The sequence below is a fragment of the Homarus americanus genome, unplaced genomic scaffold, assembly GCF_018991925.1.
Source record: "Homarus americanus isolate GMGI-L3 unplaced genomic scaffold, GMGI_Hamer_2.0 scaffold45698, whole genome shotgun sequence".
Lineage (NCBI taxonomy): Eukaryota > Metazoa > Arthropoda > Malacostraca > Decapoda > Nephropidae > Homarus > Homarus americanus.
The window spans coordinates 1976674-2003350 of NW_024735554.1; the positions used below are offsets into that span (position 1 = coordinate 1976674).

Below are 26677 nucleotides of genomic sequence, written 5' to 3' on the forward strand. Positions count from 1 at the left end.
GGGAGCGAGGGCCGCCAGGCAGCGGCAGAGGAGGAGGTGTTACTCGCTGCGGCTGTAGCTAGAAGAAGAGAGTGGTCACCACGAGGTCAGGTCTTATATAGCGGAGGTAGGCGTGGCTTAATAGTTGACCTCCGTCATGTAAGGCGGAACTGGTTGACCTAGACCACGAGGCATACACTGGGGAATTCGCGGGGTCGGCTACTCAGCGACAAACAGCGTTTGTAGGGGAGGAATCCACTACACTACCTCTTGAAAGAGTGCAAGAGGCACTGCCATTCCAATTCGTGGGAGTGGACTACTGTACTCTGGACTGGAGGTGAAGTGAAATCAATAAAGTTTTAGTTTTTGCTTGTTTACATGTGCAGTGACTACAGCTGTATTATATCTTTCTATTGGTTTACGACATGTCTAATTGTACATTTGAATAAATATAATTACAATAGAAAACTAAAAAAATGAGGGAAAGGAGGTCACGTGACTCAATGGGTGTTAGTGCTAGTTCACAACAAGTAACAAACAAGACACCGAGTGGCTCTTAAGCAAAGTGATCAAATGATAAATTAAACTACAATTTAACCTTAACAGCTTATGAATCAATCACTTACTTATGTCCTTTGGGAAGAAATGAAACCTTAGCATTTTATTATTTTTTTTTCCTATCTTTATATCTGCCGCCACCAGCACATGAAGAGGAGTAAACAAACACCTGACACACCTGACTTACCTCTCATAGGACCTTTTGATGTTCCTTATATAGTACAGGAGAAAGAAGACACACACATGTAAACTACACAATAAAAGAGGAAGATCGTGATTGTGTACTTAATGATAACGAAAGTAACTGAAGTAAATCCTCACGTTTATATCTGATGAACTTCCATCGACTGTCAGACATTGGTTAAGGGACACAGATTTAGGTGAGATTTTATTGTTTTAATGTAGTAATTTATCTTTCATAAAATTCAAGAAATTACCTGACCTAAACTTGGGCTTCAGGTAGACATTATCAAGTAATGGTGGAGGAGACAGTTAGCACCCGGGGGACTTAATGGAATTGCACTAAAATATCTGGAGATGTTATTTGCATGATGTATTATTTCACTTGTTGCCACAAAATGAATCTCGGGAATATTATAGTTGCAATCAATAATTTGGACAATTGTAAAAAACTCTTCGTTAATGGCATTTTTTTTTAACACTTTGTTTCAGTGCAACAATTGAACCACTCGGTCCGAGCTTACTCTCACTAACACAAAAATCGTAAAATTATATCATGCTGTTTCCAGAAAGTTGCTGCCATTGATGCAGATATCAAAGTTAAGTTCTTTCTGCTTAATATGCCGGGCTAGAAAGTTTGGCAAGGTTAGGTTAGGTTTCTTTGGTTAGTTTGGTTAGGTCAGGTTCTGTTAGGGTCTGTGCATTGTCATATAAATTTTTATTACTTACTGTCAACCAAAGAACATGTGATACAAATGAATGAAATCAAACAACTCCTGGTGTTAGCCGTTTGCTTCACCTTTACCACAGAACCTGACCTAACCTTGCCTAACTTCCTAACATGGAAGCAAAACTCCACGTAACCCCTGGCATATTAAGCAGAAAGAACTTACATTGATATCAGGTACCAATGAAAACACTTTTCTTGAAGCGTCATTGTGTAATTTTACATTTTTTTGTGGACGTAAGAGTGCTATCGATTGTTGCACTGAAACACATACTGTACATCTCTTTCACTGTAAGTTCTCTGCCACATTTTGAACACTTGCACGTCCTGCCAACTCGTCCATGTTGACAAATGAACTCTTGGAGATGGTCTTCATCCTCCATAAGGACAGATAACTTGTAATATGATACCAAACATGTCATTGAAAAACAAGATGGCTAGCTTCTCCACTGTAATAATACTGTAATTTTCCATCGTGGGTTAGGTACGTTAGTAGGTTGTTTTGTTGGTTCATTTTTAGTGCTAAACTAATACATTAAGGTAATACTGTATTAATGTATTATTGTCGTACCTGTAGATGGAAAATTGCAAATACCTACGACTGTACTGGTATATTACTCGTACTGTGAGTGTCATAAATATAGTTCTTTTTTTAGATCTTATTATTATCAGTACAGTATTATTATTATTATTATTACTGTATTATTATTATTATTATTATTAACCCAAGAAAGAATAAATGTATCATCATTGTTTATAGGAAGTTGTAAAGTTCCAGGAAAATATCTTTAATTAATATTCACTTTATATCCAGGTGTTTTTTTATGACCAAAGCAGAATGAAGACAGTGTGTGTGACCCAAGATGTTCCCGCTAATGCCTTGGCTCTCAGTCCCGACAACCTCCAAGTTGTCATTGCTGGCCGTCATGGTAAGCATCTTTTAACGACTGTACATCCAACAATACTTTCATATATCTGTAAATCTAATTGTAATTTGATGTTTTTCATAACTTGGGACATCATTTTGTGTAAATTTATAGTTGTTTGTTTATTTCAGGGTAGGAGGAAAAGTTTAGCTTTGGCAGTAATATTGACTCTGTTATAATGAAAATACTGTATAGTACTGTGCTATTTAATTGTGCTTTCATAAACTTGTCTGAATGTATGTGGACAAGAAATAGACTTATTGACTGTGTTGGTAGATGGTGGTTATTTTTATTGATCTATTTATTAATTTTTATTTTCAGTGTTCAAAATCTTTTCCATTGAAGAGGAAGACCTCGTAGAAAAAGCGAACCTTCGCGCTGGTAAACATCTAAACCTAAACTTCTCCTGCAATGATGTGGTTTGGAATCCTGTGGAAGGTAATATTACAGTTTTGTTTTTATAAAATTTTGTACCTCTATTTTATCTCTCTCCTTTAATTATTAACAGGTAGCTTAATATTTTTTTTGTTCATTCATATTACACAGACACTCTCTCCTCTTGTTCTATGTTATTCAGCCATCTAACAGACATAACTACCATATGTGTTCTCCCTTGTAGCACCCTGCCACAGTGAGGACTTTATGCTTGTCACGTCATACAGTATCACAGCTTGACACATCATCAGTACAATATATATATACAGTATCTGTCCCTTAAAGCCAGTCAACATGATGCATTCCAGTCACACACACACACACACACACACACACACACACACACACATTGCTGCTTCCTCAAAGTCTATCTCGCCCCCACCCCATTCCTACATACTTACCCCCAGCTTCCAGCATTTTCTCTCTTCCTCTCTTTTCTCCCATCCACTTTTAAATCATCCATTCTTTTGACCAGTACAGTATGCCTCTTCCCATTTTCTGTGTGCTCATGTTATCATAATAAATCTTGGTTGGCACTCTGGCACTCAAATCACTTCCCTAAAGTTACTGAATCTTTCATTTTTCTCATTCTCTTCCTACAGTACAGTACTTTCAAAAACATCATTTAAGTAACTCAAAATAATTCTTTATAATTTCTTCTTCTTTATTAAGCTTATTAAACAACTTTTTACTAATTTATTCTCCCCATTTTTATTGTGTAAAAATTTGATGATACGGTATTGTAGTTGGCCACACCAAACCTGTGGGATGAAACAAAAAAAATTTAGCCGTCTTGTAGTTTAAAAATTTTTCTTTTTTCAGACAGTGTTCTTGCTACAGCATCCACAAATGGGGCTGTTGTCACCTGGAACTTGAACAAACCGTCTCGGTCAAAGATGGATTGTGTGTTCAACGACCACAGCCGGACTGTTCACAAGGTATGTAATTTCTAAAGGGTTTTATGAACAGTCGGGATCAAAACTTCACTCCCTCCCCCAAACTGAAGTAGTGTCGATCCCAAGTGAGATAAAACGATATACTGTACTCACCAAATGACAGTCGTAGTGAGTCAGTTCAGAGACACATTCCCGTGACTCAGTTTCAACATGGGGAGCCAACTTTTGTCCGTCACTGTGCTTAGTTTTCTATTACTGTAGTACTGTATATGTTGGACGTGTACACCTTATACAGTACAGTATGCATAATACAAAGGGACTGGAACTTATTCACATTTACTCCAGATTAAATCTACCTCCGACAACAAGGCTTCTGAGAACGAAGTGGATTTTGTGAATGTATCCACTTGTACTAACATTCCTCCTGAGCACATTTGATTAAAAAACTACAATTGGTATACGTACAGTATTTCACTAAAATATTCAGTACAAATATACCAGATATCAAGACATTTAAATATAAAATCACTTCAGGTAGGTTTGCTTCTGTGATGGGCAGATTATTACAGTACTGTACTCTGTTATTCATTCTATTTTGCTTATTATGTAATGTAACTGTTTGGAGGAAATGGTAATACTTTTTATTGCTTTTTTGTTAATTTGTACACTATATATATTTCATGTATCAGTAGAACAAGATTTTTTCTCCAGACTTTAACTGATCTGGGGTTCCAAAATTCCTATGGTCCTCCACCAGTTAGGTCCTGAGGGTGCCGGATTGGATGGGTTCAACATGTACCTCTTGTGAACAGTGTGAAAAAGCCCTTGAACTTACTTTTACTGCTAATACTGTATATTCAGGTTAAGAAAGCCTTTGTTAAATTGTAGTAATCAGCCCATAAAAATAAGATTTAGAGACCAAACTTTTTCATTCCTTTGACCTGTTAAAGGTGGTGTTTGTCATCAGAGGTTCTTTAGATACATATACACAAGATCTGTCTGCTGGGTCTCACATGTCACATCAAGGGAAGGGAATGATGAGTAAGGGATTTTGTCACTGTCTTTAAATACAATACAGTATATTCATATAAACTTGAAGGAGCTTCTAGTGTCTTGTTTATTCATGAACAGTTTTCTTCAAGACATTATGGTTAGAGCTTTTGTTTCCACACCCTTCCCAGTCAGGCTGTGTTTTAATGACACAAGTCACTCAGCAAGGCCATTGGGTTTTAAATGGAGGGTTCATCTAGAAATCCTCTTTAGGCGTAAGTATGAAACAGATCGGCTAATATGATTAGTGACGTGTTTCCACAGGTCAGTTTTCATCCGTGTGAATCGCATCTGTTGATATCCGGCTCACATGATGGGTTCATGAAGTTGTTTGACCTACGGAGAAGAGAGGCTACTCAGACTTTTACCAGGTTTGTAACTCTAATGATATTCAGTATTAATTCTAGTTTGATATGTTGACATAAATATTTATAAGTGTTCACAGTTCGTAAATGAATCACTTTTCTTACTGAGTTGATATCATCATGTTGGAGTGTAAATTGTGAGAACTCTTATTGTTCCCATCATTTTGTTCTCATTAATATTTACTTTATATTTCGTGCACCATACATACATACTATATTTTTAATTTGCAGCAATGCTGAGAGTGTCAGAGACGTACAGTTCAACCCGCACCATAGCATGAACTTCTGTGCAGTTTCTGAGAATGGGAATGTGCAGTTGTGGGACATGAGGAGACCTGACCGAGTAGAGAAGCAGTTCACTGCCCATGGGGGCCCTATTTTTGCCCTGGACTGGCATCCTGAAGTTAAAACTTGGATTGCTACTGCTGGCAGGGATAAAACCATAAAAGTAAAGCTTACTTTTCTATTAGTGTTCAGAGAATGAGCACTTGTTGCTTTATCAGTTGCCTCATTGTTAAGATGCCAACTGTTGAACTGCTGTACAGTACAAGAATACCTCTCTCTTCGCTGTCCCACTTATCCTTAATTGATATTTTAACGCCCTTATTTGATATTTGCAAAGCATACCCTGCTTATTCACAAAAAAAATTATGGTACCCTACAGTAATATTTCAAACCTTGCGTGCTAGCCACAGCTCATGCATTCCGCTGTAAAGCCAGCTTCACACGAGCATGTATTTTCTGAGCTTGAGGACCCACATGGTTTAGAAATTTCTGAAACTCAATGGGATCATTCAAATGTTGTACACTCACAGACACACACTCACTCATGCACAGACACACAGTCACTCACATTGTTCTTTTGTATATTTTTTATGGTATTGTAGTTATTTTATTGCATTATATGGAGTGTACCTGTACAGTATATCAAAAAATATGTTGCTATTAATTGAGAAATATGAAGAGCCTGGGTGTTGAAGTGAACGTATGTGTGGACGTAGTATGTCACCAAGTTAAATTGGCCCTTTAGCTACAGCCCCTTAGCTCTTCCCATACCAGGCCAAGCTGTGTGATCATTATTTTATTGATTTTTTTTTATTATGTAATATGCATACACAGTCTTTTGTCATTTACCTGAAAAACATATTAAAGTTTACTGAAGAGTATACACACCTAATTTACCTCAAGTAATAAATGGCATTTTCATGATTTTATAAAATTTGAATCATCACACATGGGTCCCTTGTACCACTGCCCAGGACATCCCCCACACCACAGTTGACCATATGCTGTTTGTTTATAGATAAAAGAGGTAGCCTGCAATCACAGAGGTCTGATGTTATTGAAATACAGAAAACAATATCATTCATCTTAGTTTTATCATTTAATTATTTGTTTAAACAGGTTTGGGATTTAAATGAAATTCCTACTGTATGCAACACCATTCAAACAATTGCTTCAGTTGGCAGAGTCAAGTGGAGGCCCAACACCAAGTACCACATTGCTAGGTAAGTCCTGTTGTGTTGTATAAATATAACAGTAGATATTAAATTAATTATAGATGTTGTAGCAAAAGAACTTTAATGACTAGAGAGATTTGCTGTTAATATTTTCAGGGTGAAGGGATTGTATTTTGGGCTACCACTTATGTGCTTTTGGGGAAAGGAGATTTTAAAGAGGAGGAAAGAATGCAAGATTGGTCAGCTAGATGCATAGACAAGATTGGTCAGAAGAAAGGATTAGACATGACACAGTAATAGCATAAACATTTGCACAAGAATAGTGAGTGAGCCAGAAAATAGTATGGACCAATGGACCAAGAAAGACAATTACAGTATAGTGGTTGTAGGACAAAGTGCATTTGATAGTAGAATCTAAGAAGTCAAAGAGTTGGGTCAGGTTGTTCTGGTGAGTCATAAATGCAACAAGTAAAAGTAGGTTTCAGGAAAGTGTAAACCTTAACCAGAGATCATAATTGGAGGACTCAAAACCAGTGTGTGTGTATGTGATAAGAAACAGGTTACAGTTACAGTATGGGAATATGATTAGGAGGGTTGAGTGAGGAAGACTTGAGGGAAATGCTTGCATGATTGGAAAAATTTGTGTTCAAGTTAAAGAAATTATGGCATTTCACAGAAGAGTTACATTATAAATGATATGGAATGGAAAATGGTAATACGTACAGTACTACATTAGGCAAATTTTACTCATACTTTGGAGGTTGTATTGGTGTGATAGAGGCCTTAGGGTTCCCTCCCTGTCCTCAGATGCTGTATTTTATTTACTGACACAGATTTCTTTAGAGTACAAGACAAAGATACTGTACCGTGGTTTAAGAGGTTTGTTGAAGATGTTTTTGTGTTCTAGCTCTGCCTTGCTGTGGGACTGTAGCATTAATGTTTGGGACATAAGGCGGCCTTATATACCTCTGGCAGCTTTTAACGAGCACAAAAATCTAACTACTAGCATTTGCTGGCGAGGTGACCCAAACAGTTTACTGTCTGTTGGAAAGGTAAGTGAAGGTGCTCTTATCTTGTGAGGTCACCATGGTCCTCTTGTATCCTTACCATATGCCTTTAAGACATACAGTTTGTCTGTTTATAAGGAAAGATGTTCAGTTGTGTGGTATATATACAGACTGTACACTTACCATTTCAAATGATAATACACACTACTAATTTATTCCTGATACTGGCGAGGGTAAATTCTTGTGTACGATGAAACACTGATACCTCCCTCACTGTACGTAGTTCAGTTATGAGAGATGTTTTAAACCAGAGCACAAGTCTATATGCATGGTTTTGTTTTCCAGGATTGTACCTTGATTCATCATTCCTTTCAAGATGCAGCAAGGCCTATGGAAGATGTCAATCCTGCTGCCTTAGACATTAGTATTTACGGCAACATCTCCAATGCTTCCCGGATAAAAGAGGACTCTGAGCCCACTGGATCTCTGACAAAGTTGTCAGTGTTTAGGTGAAATTAAAACTGTTACAGTAATTCTGTTACTCATCCATTGATATTCACTCATTTCTTTTAGTAATCATTATCAGATGTTTTGGTCCCTCAGAATCACCCATAAGTTTGTAGATTCTGTGATATCCTATTACAGGTACTGTACTGTATTCTTATTACAGTTACGTTATGTTCCTGTTAGTGTGATACATATATTCTTTCATCTTCTATTGTGCAGTGCAGTTTTTATTCAGTTTAACCTCACCTACAAATAACTTAAGCCAGGTTTGTAACTTACTGAAGCAGCGCTGCTAGACCACATGTCAGTTCTCCTCACTCAGGTTGGAGTTATAGCTTGGGTTATCTGTTGGCAAGTCACACTCCAGTTCCATACCATTTTGAAGTTTGAGGAACACAACTTTTGTCTTCCTTCATATAATTCCCTCCCTCCTCCACATCTGTCTCCCTCCCTCTCTTAACCTGCCCTCCCTCCTTCACCACTCTCCCCCCCCCCTTCCCTTATGGGAATGGGCTAGGGAGGGTGAGAGATGAAGGAAGTTGAAGGTGGGAGGGAGCTGAGTTTCATCATACATCAGGAGTGTGTAGTACCAATGTTACCAGACCACTTGTGGACCTTACAGCTACAGTGTGTATACTTATTTCTGAGGCCTCTACAGTATCTGTTATATCTTCCAGCTATACCTTGAATGCATCTTATTTTATTTTACATACTTGAGAGTACGTAATTTAAATTTTATATTTTTGTTTTCTTGCTTTGATGTAAAAACTTATATTCAGGAAGCCAGCAAATTTTGGTGAGCACATTGGGCAGGTGCTGTCATCCATTCAGATGAGGAATTGTGAAGAAGATGGTCCAGTCTCTACCCACCACCTTGTTGAGTCTGCCAAGCAGTACCTCCTCACTGGACGTTCCCTTGGGGAGATATGTGAACATAATGCTGGAGTAGCTAAAAAGCTGAATAGACATCAGGTCTGGCTCAATTTTTTGTGTTCTTGAGTGCAAGTTAATAAATGAACAGGTATACTTGTAGTTGGAACATTCATGTCACGTCTGATGTGTTTCACTTCTTCATCCATTCTTACAGCTGTCCATGTGTTCATCACCGTCATCAATGCTTTACAGCCATTTTCACCCTTGTGTAGGTCAGCTGTGATTACCAGATGGCAGCTCTCCATGCAGCATATTCTCTTGCAGTCTTTCTTGTCAGGTTCCTAACTCTAATATCATTTCTTATAACTGTTCCCCATTTCATTCTTGGCGTACCCCGGGCTCTCCTTCCTTTCACATTAGGCTCATGCACCTCTTGACTCAATTAGCCTCATCCATTCTCTTCACATCAGGCTTATTAGAGTTCTTAATCAATGTGATGTTGTTTATTTTACAAGCATTTCTAATTACTTGTTGTCTTTACCCTTTCCTGTTACATCTACACCTGCCTTGCACCACTCCACTATTTACACCCATCATTTGAAGTGTCTGTATCCCTTGTTCTGACCTACAGAAATATAATAGGTTAAATACATAGGTTTTGTGTTCATGAATATAGATGTGTGTGAGTGTTGGTTAATTGATTTTATTATAGAGAGGTGCAGTATACATGAGAAGTACAGTAAAGGTGAACATTAAATGAAATTAAAGAACCAAATTACAAGTAGAGAAGCAGGAAATAAAGATCTTTGATAACCTCTGCCATTTGCTTCTCTTTCATCGTTCTTGTTATTTGTAAGTTTCATTGTAATAACTAAACAGTTTTAAGGAGATACGCTCTTATAGTATTATTAGTGTTCTGATAAATTGCCATTCTAAAAAATAAAATTGAGAAAAATTATTCTCTGCCTACATCAGTGTGGGCTTAGTGGTAATATGCTGTGGATGATCTTGGTTGGCTTCCATGATAAATAATGTGAACTTAGTTTTGAATGTACTTTATATCTTAACTTTTATTCTTCCTTCAGATTGCACTGACATGGCAGATACTACAAATGCTGTATGTAGGTGTTGGTGGTGGTAGTGACCACTTGTCAGGTCACCAGGGCTCCTCCAGAGATGATCCAACTGTACAGCCAGACACCAGTTTGGAGAATGAACAGAGGTAATGCTAACACACCATGAGTCTTAGTTGCTGTTGTTAGGGTGAGCCAGTAGCAGATTCCTGATTACATTCCAGTCAGTGAAGAGGAAGGTGGGGGTTACTAACAGTCTTGCCAGCAATGGATTCTCAACCTCGTTTATGTAATGATGACTTGACCACAGATTGACAGCTCTACCTACTGGCTTAATTAAACCGGATATAGTGGGCAGTGTAGGTCTTGCTTACACTGTCAAGCCTCAACAGTGACAAGTGAGCCAAGCCTCTGATTGTGAGTGGTTGGTTAAGTTTAAGGGGAACACTAAGGTTGATGTATATAGAGCTAGAGTACACCATTTGACCCAAACATTTTAATAGGCTTATTTTTCTACCAAATCTTCACTAGCGGGAATTTTATTACACGATTACTCTGTTCGTAATTCACAAAATCATCTTTATTTACAGATCGTCACGTCACTTCTCTGGGGGTGATGCTGGTGGAGACACATCTGGAGGAGGCTTCAGTGCAGAGGAAGGAGACACAGAGACAGATGATACCGACAACCATGATCTGAAGCTGACAAATATTGCCAGGTGAGCTTATTATCTCGGCTGGTCGGAAAGAATTTAACCGTCAACACCCAGGCATATGGATGTTGTTGATTACACTTTTTTTCCAACTGATAGGTGTGTCATGTTTAGTTTCCACACATAAATATTAAAGTAAGTCTTCCTCTAGTGTTAACGTCTGTGCTATCTTTGCTGATTTGTTATGATTCCCTCCCCTGATGAAGACAAAAGAAGACAATAGTTTCTCTATGGGTTATGGACTATGAGGCACCTTGTACAGTTCATCTATGTGTTCCTCAGTCTTCATTACCTTTACTCATATTTAATAATTTGCTCCATATGTTTCATAGATTTACATCAGGGTCGGCATGATGTAAAACAGTAATTTTTGACACGTTAAAGTCATAAATGTTATAATTGATTACAGTATTTGTATATTACTACATACCTTTTTAACTTCTCTTCAGCCTTCATAATAAGAAATCAATGACTAGAAATAGCAGCTGTGACTCAAAAATTATTAACAAAATTTATTTTTAATTCAGGCAAATTTGGCAGTGAAGTGAAGTGATATGATGCTTTCCTGTTTTATCAAATTATCTGAATTATAGCTGTATTTGCTATTAATTTCATCTATCTCTGTAAGAATATGCTTCAATCTACACGAACAGAGGAAAGCCTGCCACCACGTAAATTTTAGTTTTATTAAAGCAAATTCAGGTGCGGTACTGTAGCTTTATTTTAGTGTTTTCTCCCTGTCTGACCTAATAAAAATAAAAATACAATGTTGCATATTTTTTATGGTTTTTCACATGTGTGTATTTAATTTTTATACATACACTTGGGTTTTTGTTATGGCAAATATGATATGATTTAAATCAGAGTCTTGTCGTGAATCAGTTATGACATGCTTTTTACCAACCCTGATTTACATAAGATAACCTTCATTGTGTATCTGTTTCCCATTTTCTAAACTCCAGTATTTTTGGTTCTTGCATTATTGACAGTGGCATGACAATCAACCAGGACTTTTTCTTTGGAGACGGAGAAATCACCCAAATACCTTTTGATTACGAGAATCTTAGTAACATGGACACTAGTCAAGATTGGGCTCTGCCCAATGAAGCTTTTGAGCCACGCCATGACATCTTGCAAAGATCGGCCATTCCACCTCAGGAATTCTCCTCAAAATGTTCGCCCAGAGAGATTCAGGAAGCTGGTATGTATATTACACAGTACAGTACAGTATGTATGGACTTGCCTTTATTCATTGTAATCCTGTTTAGAAAGTAACAAGTTTTTGTGTGCGAGCATATTGCAGTTGTGTTATTGTATGGCCAAGTTTCCATTACCTGTTGCTGCTATTCAGTAACTTAAATTTTATTTGTTAATTGTAGTGAAGTAAAGATTAGAATTCATCTCATTTTTGTAAAGTCTAAAAGTCAAAATTCAGAATTATTTAGGAAAATGTTTAAAGTATTGCTAAATACAGCCTCTTACAATACAGTACTACTAGAATTAGGGATTACTTGTGGATGAACAGATTGGTAATGGGCTATAGACCTACTTATACTCTCTTCAAGACCTTTCCTAATTCCATGCTGGGTGGCATTAATCAACAGCATCACATTCTCTCTCATGCTTTGTCTTCATTCCTGCAGCTGTAACAGATGTTTATTCATCATTTTTATCTCTCAGTTCACACATATATGTTTCTTAGGTGTTGCTTCAGGATATGTGGTAGAGACTCCCTCCCTCCTTAGTGAGATGCGAGGGACAGGGGCTCCAGCCTGGAAGTGTTCCGACTTGGTAGTGGAAATGCTCTATTATTATGCAACTCACGGTGACGTCCAGATGTCAGTCACCTGTTTCATTGTTCTCCGTGATAGACTGAAGGTTAGTTAAATGTTATGTCTATCATTTAGACAAAAGTATACATCTGTAACTACAGTAATACTTTCTTAACTGAACATGGATTTTCCCATTTATGAAAGGATTCCATTCCTGAAGAACCTTTTGTAAATCAGATCACATTATCTCATAGACTTCCATTATAAAAGCTGAGATATGTTTGTTTGAAAAAATGTACTTCCCCAAGATGTCCTAAAATGCCACAAAACATGGAGCTGTCACTACAAGTAATTTCAGGGAGCCATACATAATTTTCTTCGTTTTTTAAACTTTGTTACAAGCACACACAATCTTGCATACGCAATGTGAAAAAAACAAATAATAATAATATACCATATATATATATATATATATATATATATATATATATATATATATATATATATATATATATATATATATATATATATATATATATATATATATATATATATATATATATATATATATATATATATATATATATATATATATATATATATATATATATATATATATATATATATATATATATATATATACATATATATATATATATATATATATATATATATATTGTTGTTGGTTATTGTTATATATATATATATATTGTATATATATATATATATATATATATATATATATATATATATATATACATATATATACATATATTATTATTATTGTATATATATATATAATATATATATATGTATATATATATATATATATATATATATATATATATATACAATATATATATAAGAGTATATGGGTATATATATATATATAGTATATATATATATATATATATACAGCAGTGGTAGCAGCATAAGCAGCATATATAAGGAGCAGCATATATATATATACATGTTGCAGCAGCATACATATATACATACATACACACACATACATGCACATGGGCATACACACATGTTACACATTGTTATTGAGCATATATATATATATATACATATTGTTGTTACATACATATATTATTGCTGCTGGCTATTGCTATTACATACATATCATCAACAGTCAACCCCTCGCTTTCACGCCAAGCTTCTCCACGTACCCCTGCCAGAACCGAATTTCACTTCACCTCGTGCATCTACTCATATACGCTGGTGAAGTATACTTTTTTATTTAGCTCATAAAATTCATACAAATTATTTCGGGTTGGTGAATAGCAAATTTACATTGCTGGAATTTGGCAATTTGATGATCATTTTGAATATAAGTATCATAGAGATTTTGCATTAGACATACAAATTTTAGATCTAATGCAAGTATTTTGTTTACTCAGAGCAAATATGTTATCTTTTGTGCAAAATATATGAAGTGTATATTCAAAATATTCCTGGTCTTGCAAGGAATCCAGCAATGTCAATTATATTATCCTAACTTTAGTCTGAGGTAATATTTATTACTAAAAGGTAAATATTCTGGTTTCTCCCTCACATTTCTCTGGTAGGGAGGGTTGGTGGGGGTGGGGGCAGGGAGGGACCGACCACCATCTGGCGCTGCTGGAAGAGTGGGGAGGCAAGGTGGGGTACTTTGATTGACAGATAGTGTCGCGGAAGAATATATTTTTTATTAACTGAAGATATTTTGTTTTAGCCTATAAAATTCATACAAATTACCGCCAGAATATAACACTTAAGCATTGCTGGAATTTTACAATTTGATGAGATCATTTTGAATATAAACATCACAGATTTTGGCATTAGACATACAAATTTTAGATCTACTCTAAGTATTTTGTTTACTCTTGGAGTAAATATGTTATCTTTTTGTGCAAAATATATGACATTTATATTCAAAATATTCCTGGTCTTGCAAAGGAATCCAGCAATGTCAATTAAATTATCCTAACTTAGTTTGGAGGTATTATTTATTACTACTATACCTTAAAATCTAGTGGTTTTCCCCAACATTTCTCAGAGAGGGAAGAGCCAGGAGGTGGAGAAGAGGGGAGGGAGTTGAGTCCATTACGGAATGGACATTAACTTGGTGACTATTTCTCTATTTCTCTTAAGTATTAATTGTGTGCATGTACCATCATCATAAAATTAAGATGTTATTTTTACTAGAACATAGGTATTGTGTCGAAAAAGTGGAGTTTGGGGTCAAATGTTCTGTCATTTAATCCTATATGTTATGTTGTTCACTTTACTAAGCCGCTTTTACGGCAAGATGACTACGTATATATATATATATATATATATATATATATATATATATATATATATATATATATATATATATATATATATATATATATATATATATAGTAGTATATATATATATATATATATATATATATATATATATATATATATATATATATATATATATATATATTCAAAAGCATTAAGAGGGGTAGGAGGGCCAGAGGAAGGCCGGTGACTGGGATGGATGAATGAAAATTAAAAACTGGGTCCCCAGAGAGATACAAAATTTTGGGGATTGGTAAAACAGCCTAGCAGTTTAATTTATTGTAAATGTCAGTGTCAGAATTACCACCAATACTCTTTACTTTGGTCTAATAAAGGTGATTTATATACTTTACAGGAGCTCCTGGATGCAGACCAGGTTGAACATTGGTTTATATCATATATTGACATCTTGCAGCACTTGCATATGGAATGTTACAATCAAGTCATACATTTGCAGGTAAATAATTTATTAATTCTTTTTAACGGGAATGAAATTACGAAAGAAAAGTTATACACGGAACTAACACACACACACACACACACGCATCACACGCGACACACACACACACACACACACACACACACACACACACACACACACACACACACACACACACACACACACACACACACACACACACACACATTCACATTAAATTTAAATGTTTTTGATGCTCTTTCAGAAGGCCTTCCCTTCTGTGCGACAACAAAACCAGCAATCTACATCAGTGACATTGCACTGTGGTCGTTGCAACTTCTTTCCTTTGGCTGAACAGTCTTCTGTAGAAAGGTATGTCATTGGAGGAAGTACACTGTACAAGTGGAAATAGGGAATACATTCCTGATCTCACAACTCTCCAAAAACTTACTTGTCACCAAGAAATAAACACTGCATTCCACTCCATGCACTAATGTACTTCATACTAAACACAGCCTCAGTACTTGGGTCCTTAAACACACTCTGGTTACTCACCAAGCAGTATTGATCCTTAAGTTTACACACACACACACACCCTGGTTTCACTGGCTTTCACCATTGACTTGTCTAGAATTTGCAAATACAGGGCATTTAAGTGGTGTTAGATCACTACTCTTGACCCAGATGTAAACGTAGGAGGCTTGAACGGTTTCTTACTTATGACCCCAAATGGAGTCACAAGTTTCATCATAAACGGCTGCACAGACCTCATTGATATTGAAACAGTTTATTTAGCTAGAAAAAATACGGATACAGGGTCAATAATAATAACAATATTAACATATTGAGCCAGTTAAGAACCTGAGCCTTCTTGAGGCACCTGGTGTTCGTCACATGGCAAAAGGCTGCCTGTTTCATACTATTTACAATACAATAAACCCTGATATAACATCAATTGGAGTGTTAAAGCCAAAAAATCCGTTTTATCCACATCCGGATTAATAACAGACTCGTCCATTATATATCAACATAGTCTGAAGTGATCATATGGGTCACTTTTCACCCCACCAACACTCACCATCACCACCAACACCCACCATCACCACTCCTCACCATCATCACCAACACTGCCATCACAAGGGCTTGATCCAGGCCAATATTAAACCGGCGCATTTGCATCGCCAAAAAATTCTGATCGATGCAAAGGTATCATATGCATCAGTCAGTGCTGACCTGCATGGCTCACCAGCTTCTGACTGTAGCTGTCACTTTTTGTACCTGATTGGCAAGTTTGACAACCCGTCCCCAGGAGGAGATAGTCAGAGAGCAGGGCCTGGGGGTGAGGTGGTAGTGCCGCAGGATTACACTCACATCACCTTCAGGTACCTGGAAGTAAAGCCACTGTGACCCTAGGCCCGACCTGATTATGACATGTTTGACAACCAAGTCTCACACTCCATCCCCTTAATACAGCTCAAGGTGTACTTTTGTTCCTCAACATGACAGAATTTCAGGCTGACAAATAAGACAAGGATGAATTTTGATGTTTATGAATAAACGAAGGTTTGGATTAGTTTATCTAAGAGACAAACAGCAGTTGTTCGTCATCAAGGTGTTTGTACAGTATGGAACCATCTATGACTGCGTGAGGCAGCTTTAATTACCATAACCATATTTCTAACATCAACTAGTAAAACTGTATATAGATCTGTTTCTTGGACCACATACACCCCAGGTAGAGAAAAATTTCAGTCAAATGACCATACTGATGTTTTGTAGCAACTACTTGCACACATTAGCTACAGACTTACAACTTGATTTACACAGTTCAATTAATACAGTATATACAAAAACAAGCTATTAGCAAGCCCTCTAATTTCTTACGACGGGTTAGGGACCCAAATCCAGGTCATAAGTCAAGATGGTCATAAGTCGAAAATGCTTAAATAATACATAGAAAATCTAAAATGGGTGTCTTTTTCTCTCAGCACCACAAAATCCTCACTTTTAAGCTTTCTGCCAGCTATTTTTAAAGTGAATTACAAAACGAAAATTCTCTTTGTGTACTGATGTTAGACTCGAAAATACGTGAATTTGACAAAATTTGGTATGACTGAGGCAAGTCAGAGGTGCGGGTGGTCGTAAGTTTACAGGTCAAGTCGGGGAGGAGCTGTAGTATTTATTTTAGACTGCTCATTGATATGACCAGATTTTCTATAATAAAAATTACCTGCTTTTTATTGTTAATTGTATCAAGAGTTATAGATCTTGTTTTAAATCACGAGAGTGAATCAACATGCGAAGTAACTCCAACATATGCCGCAGTGTCATGCAGAAGTTGTAAGAATGTCTTATAATACTGTATATTTCAGTAATGTTTGCTTACTGCATACCACAGGCTCGTGGAGAATGTGTTTTGTATTATTACCAGTGTGGATGTAAAAGGCCGCCGCAACATGTGCTCTGTGTCACGTGCGGGATGGTACGCCGGGTCTGTACGTATGGTGTCAAGGTTGCTCCCATGGTGGCCATCTCCACCGCCATCATGCAGTGATGGCCAACAACAAGGTCCAGCTGGGTGTGGTCATTTATGTGAATATACCTAATATTTGTATTTATTCATTCTGTTAATGTGTATGTGGTCTTATTTTCATCTTATAGCCTTTTATTTACTTACACTGTACAGTACTGTAAATACACCTTGAGTTTGCATCTGAATTTAAGTATTTTGAGTAAGGATGCAATATAATGGTGTTACTTTTAAACACAAATATGTTTAGATATTTTCAACATATTGAAAGAAAACTGTGACATGCCCCTCATAGATGTGAGATATAGTTGTTAGATAGAACACAGATTATAAAATGAATATCTTAGCAACAATTTGTATTGATAATTGTTGTTACTGTATATAGTTATTAATGTACTTACAAATTATGAGAAAATCCATGTGACCTTTTTATATTAAAATATTTGTGTTATATCTTTTAATAAATTGTATATACTGATTATTTTCACCTATAGTAATGAACATGTCTTCCATCATAATCCGAGAGGCAACTTATAGCCCTGCTGGTGGGTAGTGAGGAGATCTACTGAGACGTGACATGTTTCTGTGAGTGCTAAATGTTAGTCTGCAATTTTAAAAACAGGGAGGAGAAATCTGGCCTAATATGATGCTTATTGCAGTCAAACATGTACATATCATATTGTGGAGTCGTATGTCATAGCAAGGGTTAATCATTATGCCAAAAAGTTAAAAGAGAAAGTAAGGTACACTGTAGTAGCCTTTGGGTTATTTTACGAGATAGAGACCGAGAATGCTGTGATATATCATTCAATACTGTAAGGGTTAAGGACCTGAGGCCCCAAATATCACCAAACAAAAACTTAAAAAGGTTTATTTACTTACAAATCACAAAAAGAAATTTACACTTGGTACACATTGGAAAAATAATGACAATTGTACAAAACAAAAGAAAATTGCAAAAATTAAAATCTACCCAATATATCACAGCCTTGTTGCTCTTCTGACCAAAACCAACAACCCACAGTTGCTGGTAACACTGGACAGTTTTGGTACATTAACCAGCAACTTTAGGAAATATTTTATAGAAGATAACACCTTCTTGAACCTTCTCAGCTGCCAGGCTGGTGACGCCACTAACATAAACAGTCTCTGCTTGGCAGCTCTTTTCATTACCACGTTTCTGAATTGGATCGGTGATAAAAATCTCTTCAGGTATTTTAAAGCATTTTGTGCCCCCTATTAAACATGAGCAAGAAAGCAGGTGATGGTAGTGTTGGCTCAAAAGCCAAGAGAGGGTGACCTGATGATTTAGGCACTTTGCTCCATATCTGAGTAAAAACTCAGACAACAACATTGGCTGTGTTCTCAATTGGTGAGTAGAACTTTTGTTTTACATTCACAAACATTAATTGAAACATATATATTTACTTCTGCAATAAATAGTAATAAGTGTTGCTTTCATATTTTACGTGAGAGAAATAACACAATGTTTGCATGTGTGCTGCGACGCATTAATTTCTTTCTTTACCATAAGTGTTTACTTCTATTGTTCCAGTTACACTAAATAAATATAAATTAAAACATACATATTCTTTTTTATTAATTTTACTACAGTTAGAGCTCATATATTATCATACCTTGTACAAGTAATTCATCATGGTAAGCAAGTTACCAAATATTGGTGTAAAACTATTTGTCATGGGCAAGATATTCTCAATATCTTGCAAAGTGTTCATCACAATGTCACTGAACACTTGGTTTGAGGTAGACAATTGTGATCATAAGCAAGACCTGGCAACATCTCATGCCAAGTCCTCATCATTCCTGTGAAGATATTGTGACACATACAGCTGATTGACAAGTAAATCGCACTGTAGTAAAGTGTACCTGTACATATTGGTGGGTATAGGTTTATAATCCTGTTTAATTTCTTCTAATCAACTGTAATGCAATATCTATGTATTGTGCATAGTCTGCATTTACGCTGCCAATTGAACTCGTGGAGGTCCGCTGCGAAACTTAGAAAACGCCAAACAAAATAACAGAGCATATGGGATTAATTGAATAGAGACTGGGCCGCACCCTAAACTCCAGTTTTTCCGACACAATACCTAATGCTTGTAGTAAAAATAGTATCTTAATTTTATGATGGTATGCACACACAATTAATATTTAAGAGAAATATCAATAATATTAGGGTTTTTTAACACTTACGCTAGTAGAAAAGATGGCTGGGCAATTAAGGGATGGGGGTAGGTTCCGAGGCAGAGGGCAGATTATTGGCTCTCACCCATCACTTGTATCATCAATTGTATCAATTATCCACCACAGAGGCTTGCAGGCCTCTTGTCAAACCCCTCAAAGTCCATATAAGTCCATATCCTCACTATCACTGACTTGGCCGGTTGTGGGTGGCGGTGAAGAACTCGTAATGTTTTTGATGACTGGGCTTACCTTTTAGGCGCGACTGCCCGCGGCCGCTTCCCCGTAAATGATGAAATTTACCACATAATTAAAACATTTCATTCTGCAAGGCACCGCCAGAAATGACCAAACGCTGTGAAAAAACTCACAGAAATCCAGACTATACTGTACATGTATTGATTTCTTCTGGATCATCTGTTATCAACTCTCTCTTCTCAATATTTTCTATGTATGTTTCTAAAGAAAGGAAGGGTCTTCTTGGACTCGTCATCATTTTATTATCCATTAACTACCAAAACTTCATACACAGGAAAGTTGGACTTGTATTTTTTTTATTATAAACTTATTTTTCAAAAATCGGAGGATGTAGAGATTCTCTCTTAAAATCTCCCCATCCTCCTGATTTTAAGAGAATCTGAAGAATTTTGATTCTCTCTTCAGTAAGGACTTGTGAAAAAGATGAGGAACATGTAATATACAAGCAGAAAACCTTTTAGTTTTCACCAAAATAAATATACTGTGAACACTTTGCATTTTATGTCATTTGACGGAAAGAAATTCTAAAATGATCTTACTGAGGACTTAACAGTAACACTTTCATATTGAGTTTTGCTATAATAAACTTATTACTTTCAACTTCTTAGTTGCATCAAAACTTTCCATTTAAATGTAAATTTTTCACACTACTGTTTCTTATATTGGTTATAACAAATTTCTTTACTGTTTATTTACAGTGAGATTTACTTTATCCCTGAGGAGGTAACTGACCCTAGGAGCACCATTTGCTGTGTCTCGAAGTCAGCGCTAGCTCGTTTAGGGTTCCTCTTTTAAGGGTTTGGAATTCCTCATGCAGGAAGTGCCAAACCTAGGACAAGAGAGTCAGTCCTGAACTTGGTTAGCCTTTTTTTTATCCTTTTAGCTGGGGTCAGGAGGTTTTCTTCCAAGAGGTAAATGGCTTTTTGACCAGCATGCTTGTTTGTCCAGTGGTTCCAGGAGTCAGAATCCTCTTTTGGGAGAGAATCCTTGGTTCTTGACCTGGTATCAGCTAGGTTCAGGGACTCATTGTTTTTTTTCTTATCATTGCCCTCCTCCCTTTATCAACTGGAATGGACATTGTGAAGTCCAGGATAAACAATGGATGAAATAGATCAAAGATTTGTATGTACTTGTATTTAATGATTTATTATGAACATAATGATATTGTATTATTTTTCTTCGTAGTCATCTATAGTCACTCACGGTCGTAACAATTGATTAGATGCTTTCAGCAAAGAAAACTCTTTAAAACATTGGGAACATGTGTAACCATAGTATGAACAATGGTAAATAAAACATGTGTAACCATAGTCTGAACAATGGTAAATAATCTTAAATTGTTGGAGACCCAAGTTAATGTGATAACTTACTTAACAGTACATCAGGGATTTCATTTAACGCCATAGTTGATCTTACTTGTGTTCATTATAGTAGAAAAATCCTTTCTACTTTTCAGAAAAGTAGAAAACTTTTTTCTGCCTTTACAAGAAGTACATAATTTACTTGGGAGCTGCTGTTAACATTTCCAAATACAGTATGTATGATTAAAAATTTCCAAAATTCCATTTTGGTTGTATTACCCTTGTAGTGGAATTCCTCCCTACAAATGCTGCTTGTCGCTGCCTAGCCGAATTCCCCACTACACCCCCAGTGTATGCCTCGCGGGTCGAGGTCAACCAGCCGCTTATTATTACCACGAGCCGGGTCAACTGCTAAGCCACGCCTTACCCCTCGCTATTTAAGACCTGACCTCGTGGTGATCTCTCTCCTTTCTACCTACAGCCCAGCCAGCAACACCTCCTCCTCCTCCCGCTGCCTGGCGCCCTCGCTCCTCCTCCTCAAGCTTGGGCGTCCTCTCCCGCTGGTGAGCACATGGCGCACTCCACGAAGGTCCTTCTTCTGAGCCGCCCTCACCAACCAGCCTTCTCTACACGCTTGTAACCATGCTGCCTTCCCAGCACCAAGCTGCATTGTACATCCAATACAACATGTATATAGAGAGCACATTGTGAGTTTCTCCATTCCATCCTGAGTGTGAACCAACATCTCAAACCCTACAACCCTTTTTGATTAATTGACTATATTCTATGAAAAAATTTCCATTTTCTATGACGGATGCACAGAAGAAAATGGAAATTTTTTCCATTTTCTATGATGCATCAAAAGAAAGTAGATTATCGACATTTCTAGAAGTAGATTGTAGTGGATTTCTCCCTACAAACGCTTCTTTTGTCGCTGAGTAGCCTAATCCCACCACCCCCAGTGTGCTCGCGGGTCAAGGGTCACCAGCCTATTACACGGAGCCGGGGTCAACTACTAAGCCACGCCTCTAACCCCCGGGCCTATTTAAGACTCCGGGACCCCGTGGTGACCTGGTTCTTTTCTACCTTCAACAACCAGCCAGCAACACCTCCCCTGCCTGCCTGGTGGTCCGCCCTGCCGGGCGAAGCATGGCTTGCACTCCACAAGCTGGTCCTCCTCTGGAGCATCTCCCTTTCACCACAACCAGCCTTCTACACACGCTTTTGTAACCATGCTGCCTTCCCAGCACCAAGCTGCATTGTACATCCAATACAAATATGTATAGAGAGCACATTGTGAGTTTCCTTTTCTCCAATCCCATCCTGAGTGTGAACCAAATATCCTGAACCCCACAAATGCACTTCCGACTCAAGACTCACGTGATGGAGGAGAAATCCTCGATTACGCTCCCAGTCTTCAAGCAACATGGAAGCACTGGCTAATCCACCCAGAAGCAGCACTCATCGGCTCTACAGCTACTGTCTCTACACCGTAAGAGGTTAGGACACCCTAGAGCAGCTCTGCTACTCTAAGCAGACAGTCGCCTCCCTCTTCCGGAACACCCTGTGCACACCCGGCCCTGCTCCTCACAGACGCCTAATTCCCCGCCCAGTAACCCCCGCCGCCCTGATGCGCTCTGTTCCTGAGTGCGACCCACACACCCCTTTTCTCCCTCAGGTACTCCCTGCTACTGTCCTGCTCCCTCAAGCTGCTGTCACCGACCCAGCTGCTGTCATCAGCTCTCATCCGCTGCTGACGCAGCCCCCTGCTCCTGACCCAGGCTCCACACACCCCAGCAGGCGCATCTGGCTTACCTCCTGTACCTGCTGTGAGGGAAGAACAAAATTCATCACCCACACACTCTTTTTCCCTCTCTTCTCCCACAGATAGTGTGTATATAGACAGTTGTATCCAGCGATCGGCCTATCCACGCCATCACTGCCTCTGGCCTCACATGTACTATGCAACCTCAAGCAGACAAAGTCTCTACAATCACTTGGAGGGAAGGGGGGGGAGTATTGTAGTGGATTTCTCCCCACAAACTTGCTTGTCGCTGAGCAGTCGCACTCCCACCAATTCCCCAGTGTATGCCTGCGGGTTCAGGTCAACCAGCGCCATATTAGTCACAGAGCCGGGGTCAACTACTAAGCCACGCCCCCTCGCTATTTAAGACCTGACCCGTGGTGACCTGTCTCTCTTTCTACCTCACCACCAGCCAGCAACACCTCCCTGCCTGGTGGTCCTCTCAGCCTGCCAGCGCAGCATGTATGCACCCACAAGCTGGTCCCCTCTGAGCACTCCCTACCAACCAGCCTTCTTACTCAACGCTTTGTAACCATAAAAGCTGCCTTCCCAGCACCAAGCTGCATTGTACATCCAATACAACATGTACATAGAGAGCACATTGTGAGTTTCTTTCTCCAACCCATCCTGAGTGTGAACCAAATATCCTGAACCCCACAAGATTATCAACTTTTGGGAAATATTACCCACTCTCCTGAAGTATTCTTCATAGAAAGTACAGAAAATTTGTATCACAGAAAAGGGAAATATCTACTTTCTGGGTAAGTTGGTTATCTACTTAATAGAAAACAGGAAATTTGTATCATAGAAAATGGGGAATATCTACTTCCAGGGAAAGTTGGTTATCTACTTTCCTTAGAAAGTAGACATCTACTTTTCGGGAAAGTAGATTATCGACTTTTTGGGGAAGTAGATTATCGATCTTGGAAAATAGCACTACCTTCCGGCGCAGATTATCATAGAAAGTGGAAACAACACAGAAAAATGTAAAAGACTGTACTTTTCAAAGTTGGTATCTACTTATCAAGTAGAAAAAACGGAAAATTGTATCATTGAAATGTAAAATATCTACTTTCCGAAAGTTGGTTATCTACTTTCCCGAAAAAGTAGATAGATTTTCTACTTTTCGAAAGTAGATTATCGACTTTTCGGGGAAGTAGATTTCGAATTTTGGGGAATATTACCTAATTTTTATAAGTAGATTATCATAGAAAACGGAAATTTGTATCATAAAAATGGGAAATATCTACTTTCCGAGTTATTTTCCCGAAAAAGTAGATAGATTTTCTACTTTTCGGGAAAGTAGATTATCGACTTTTCGGGAAGTAGATTTTCGAATTCTTGGGGAATATTTACCTAATTTTGCTAAGAAATATCATAGAAAAAACGGGAAATTTGTATCATAAAAAAATGGGAAATATCTACTTTCCGGGAAAGTTGGTTATCTGAGCTTCCTCCTGAAAAGTAGATTATCTACTTTTCGAAAGTAGATTATCGACTTTCTTCGGGGAATTAGATTTCTGAATTTTGGGGAATATTACCTAATTTTAAGAAGTAGATTATCATAGAAACGGAAATTACTCATAAAAATGTGGGAAATATCTTTACTTCCGAAAGTTGTTGTCTACTTTCCTGAAAAGTAGATTGATCAATTTTTCAAAAGCAGATTATCGAATTTTCGAAGCGGATTTAACCCTTGTGAATATTACCTAATTTCGCGAAGTAGATTATCATAGAAAACGGGAACTGTACTATAAAAAATGTTATTCACGGGAAGGAAGGTCACTTCCGAAAAGTAGATAGATTTTTCTACTTTTCGGGAAAGTAGACATCGACTTTTCGTGGCAGACTTAAATCTGTGGGAATATTAATTAATTATGAAGTAGATTATCATAAACGTGAAATTGTATCATAAAAATGGAAATATCTACTTTCCGAAAGTTGGTTATTCATTTTCCGAAAAGTGGTATTTCATCTTAATTTTTCGGGAAAAGTAGATTATCGACTTTTCGGGGAAGTAGATTTTCGAATTTTGGGGAATATTACCCTAATTTCATAGATCATAGAAAACGGGAAATTTGTATCATAAAAATGGAAATATCTACTTCCGAAAGTTGGTTGTCTACTTTCCCGAAAAGTAGATAGATTTTCTACTTTTCGGGAAAGTAGATTATCGACTTCGGGGAAGTAGATTTCGAATTTTTGGGGAATATTAGCCTACCTACCTTTATGAAGTAGATTATCATAGAAACGGGAAATTTGTATCATAAAAATGGGAAATATCTACTTTCCGAAAGTTGGTTATCTACTTTCCCGAAAAGTAGATAGATTTTCTACTTTTCGGGAAAGTAGATTATCGACTCTTTTCGGGGAAGTAGATTTTCGAATTTTGGGGAATATTACCTACTCTTTTGCGAAGTAGATTTCATCATAGAAAAACGGGAAATTTGTATCATAAAAATGGGAAATATCTACTTTCCGAAAGTTACATTCTGAAAGTACTATCTACTTTTCGAAAGTAGACATCGACTTTTCGGGGAAGTAGATTTTCGAATTTTGGGGAATATTAATTTTCGAAGTAGATTTCATACAATGCAGAAATTTGTATCACAGAAAATGGGAAATATCTACTTTCTGGGAAAGTTGGTTATCTATTTATCATAGAAAACGGGATATTTGTATCATTGAAAATGAAATATCTACTTTCCGGAAAGTTGGTTATCTACTTTCTGAAAAGTAGATTATCTACTTTTTGAAAAGTAGATTATCGACTTTTGGGGAAGTAGATTATCGATTTGAAAAGTAGAGTCTACTTTTCGGGAAAGTAGATAACCAACTTTCCCGGAAAGTATATATTTCCCATTTTTTATGACACAAATTTCCCGTTTTCTATGATAATCTGCTTCGCAAAATTAGGTAATATTTCCCCCAAAATTCGAAACTCTACTTCCCCGAAAAGTCGATATTCTACTTTCTCGAAAAGTAGAAAATGTATCTACTTTTCGGGAAAGTAGATAACCAACTTTCCCGGAAAGTAGATATTTCCCAGTTTTTATGACACAAATTTCCCGTTTTCTATGATAATCTACTTCGCAAAATTAGATAATATTTCCCCCAAAATTCGAAAATCTACTTCCCCGAAAAGTCGATAATCTACTTTTTGAAAAAGTGAAAATGTATCACTTTTCAGGAAAGTAGACTCTTCAACTTTCCTGGAAAGTAGATATTTCCCATTTTTTATTATACAAATTTCCCGTTTTCTATGATAATCTACTTCCTAAAATTAGGTAATATTTGCCCGAAAATACGAAAATCTACTTTCCC

At 37.1% G+C, this 26677-nt stretch overlaps 1 protein-coding gene across 1 annotated transcript; it reads left to right on the forward strand.

The window, feature by feature from the left end:
- Positions 1 to 646: 646 nt before the first annotated feature.
- Positions 647 to 17864, forward strand: LOC121871306 (GATOR complex protein WDR24-like). Its single transcript, XM_042373525.1, has 17 exons — positions 647 to 917; positions 2259 to 2373; positions 2692 to 2808; positions 3628 to 3743; positions 5016 to 5122; positions 5348 to 5564; positions 6521 to 6624; positions 7484 to 7628; positions 7929 to 8092; positions 8870 to 9062; positions 10049 to 10185; positions 10627 to 10755; positions 11739 to 11950; positions 12452 to 12627; positions 15196 to 15297; positions 15524 to 15630; positions 17690 to 17864. The coding sequence occupies exons 2-17, from the start codon at positions 2283 to 2285 to the stop codon at positions 17862 to 17864; spliced, it is 2292 nt and encodes a 763-aa protein (XP_042229459.1). The 5' UTR covers positions 647 to 917; positions 2259 to 2282.
- Positions 17865 to 26677: the final 8813 nt, after the last annotated feature.

Excerpts from the sequence above, each read along its gene's own strand:
- LOC121871306 (XM_042373525.1), top strand. The coding sequence starts at position 2,283 with ATGAAGACAGTGTGTGTGACCCAAGATGTTCCCGCTAATGCCTTGGCT. Across the intron at positions 5,123-5,347 it reads GCTACTCAGACTTTTACCAG|CAATGCTGAGAGTGTCAGAG; the intron begins GTTTGTAACTCT and ends TTTAATTTGCAG. Across the intron at positions 11,951-12,451 it reads CAGAGAGATTCAGGAAGCTG|GTGTTGCTTCAGGATATGTG; the intron begins GTATGTATATTA and ends TATGTTTCTTAG.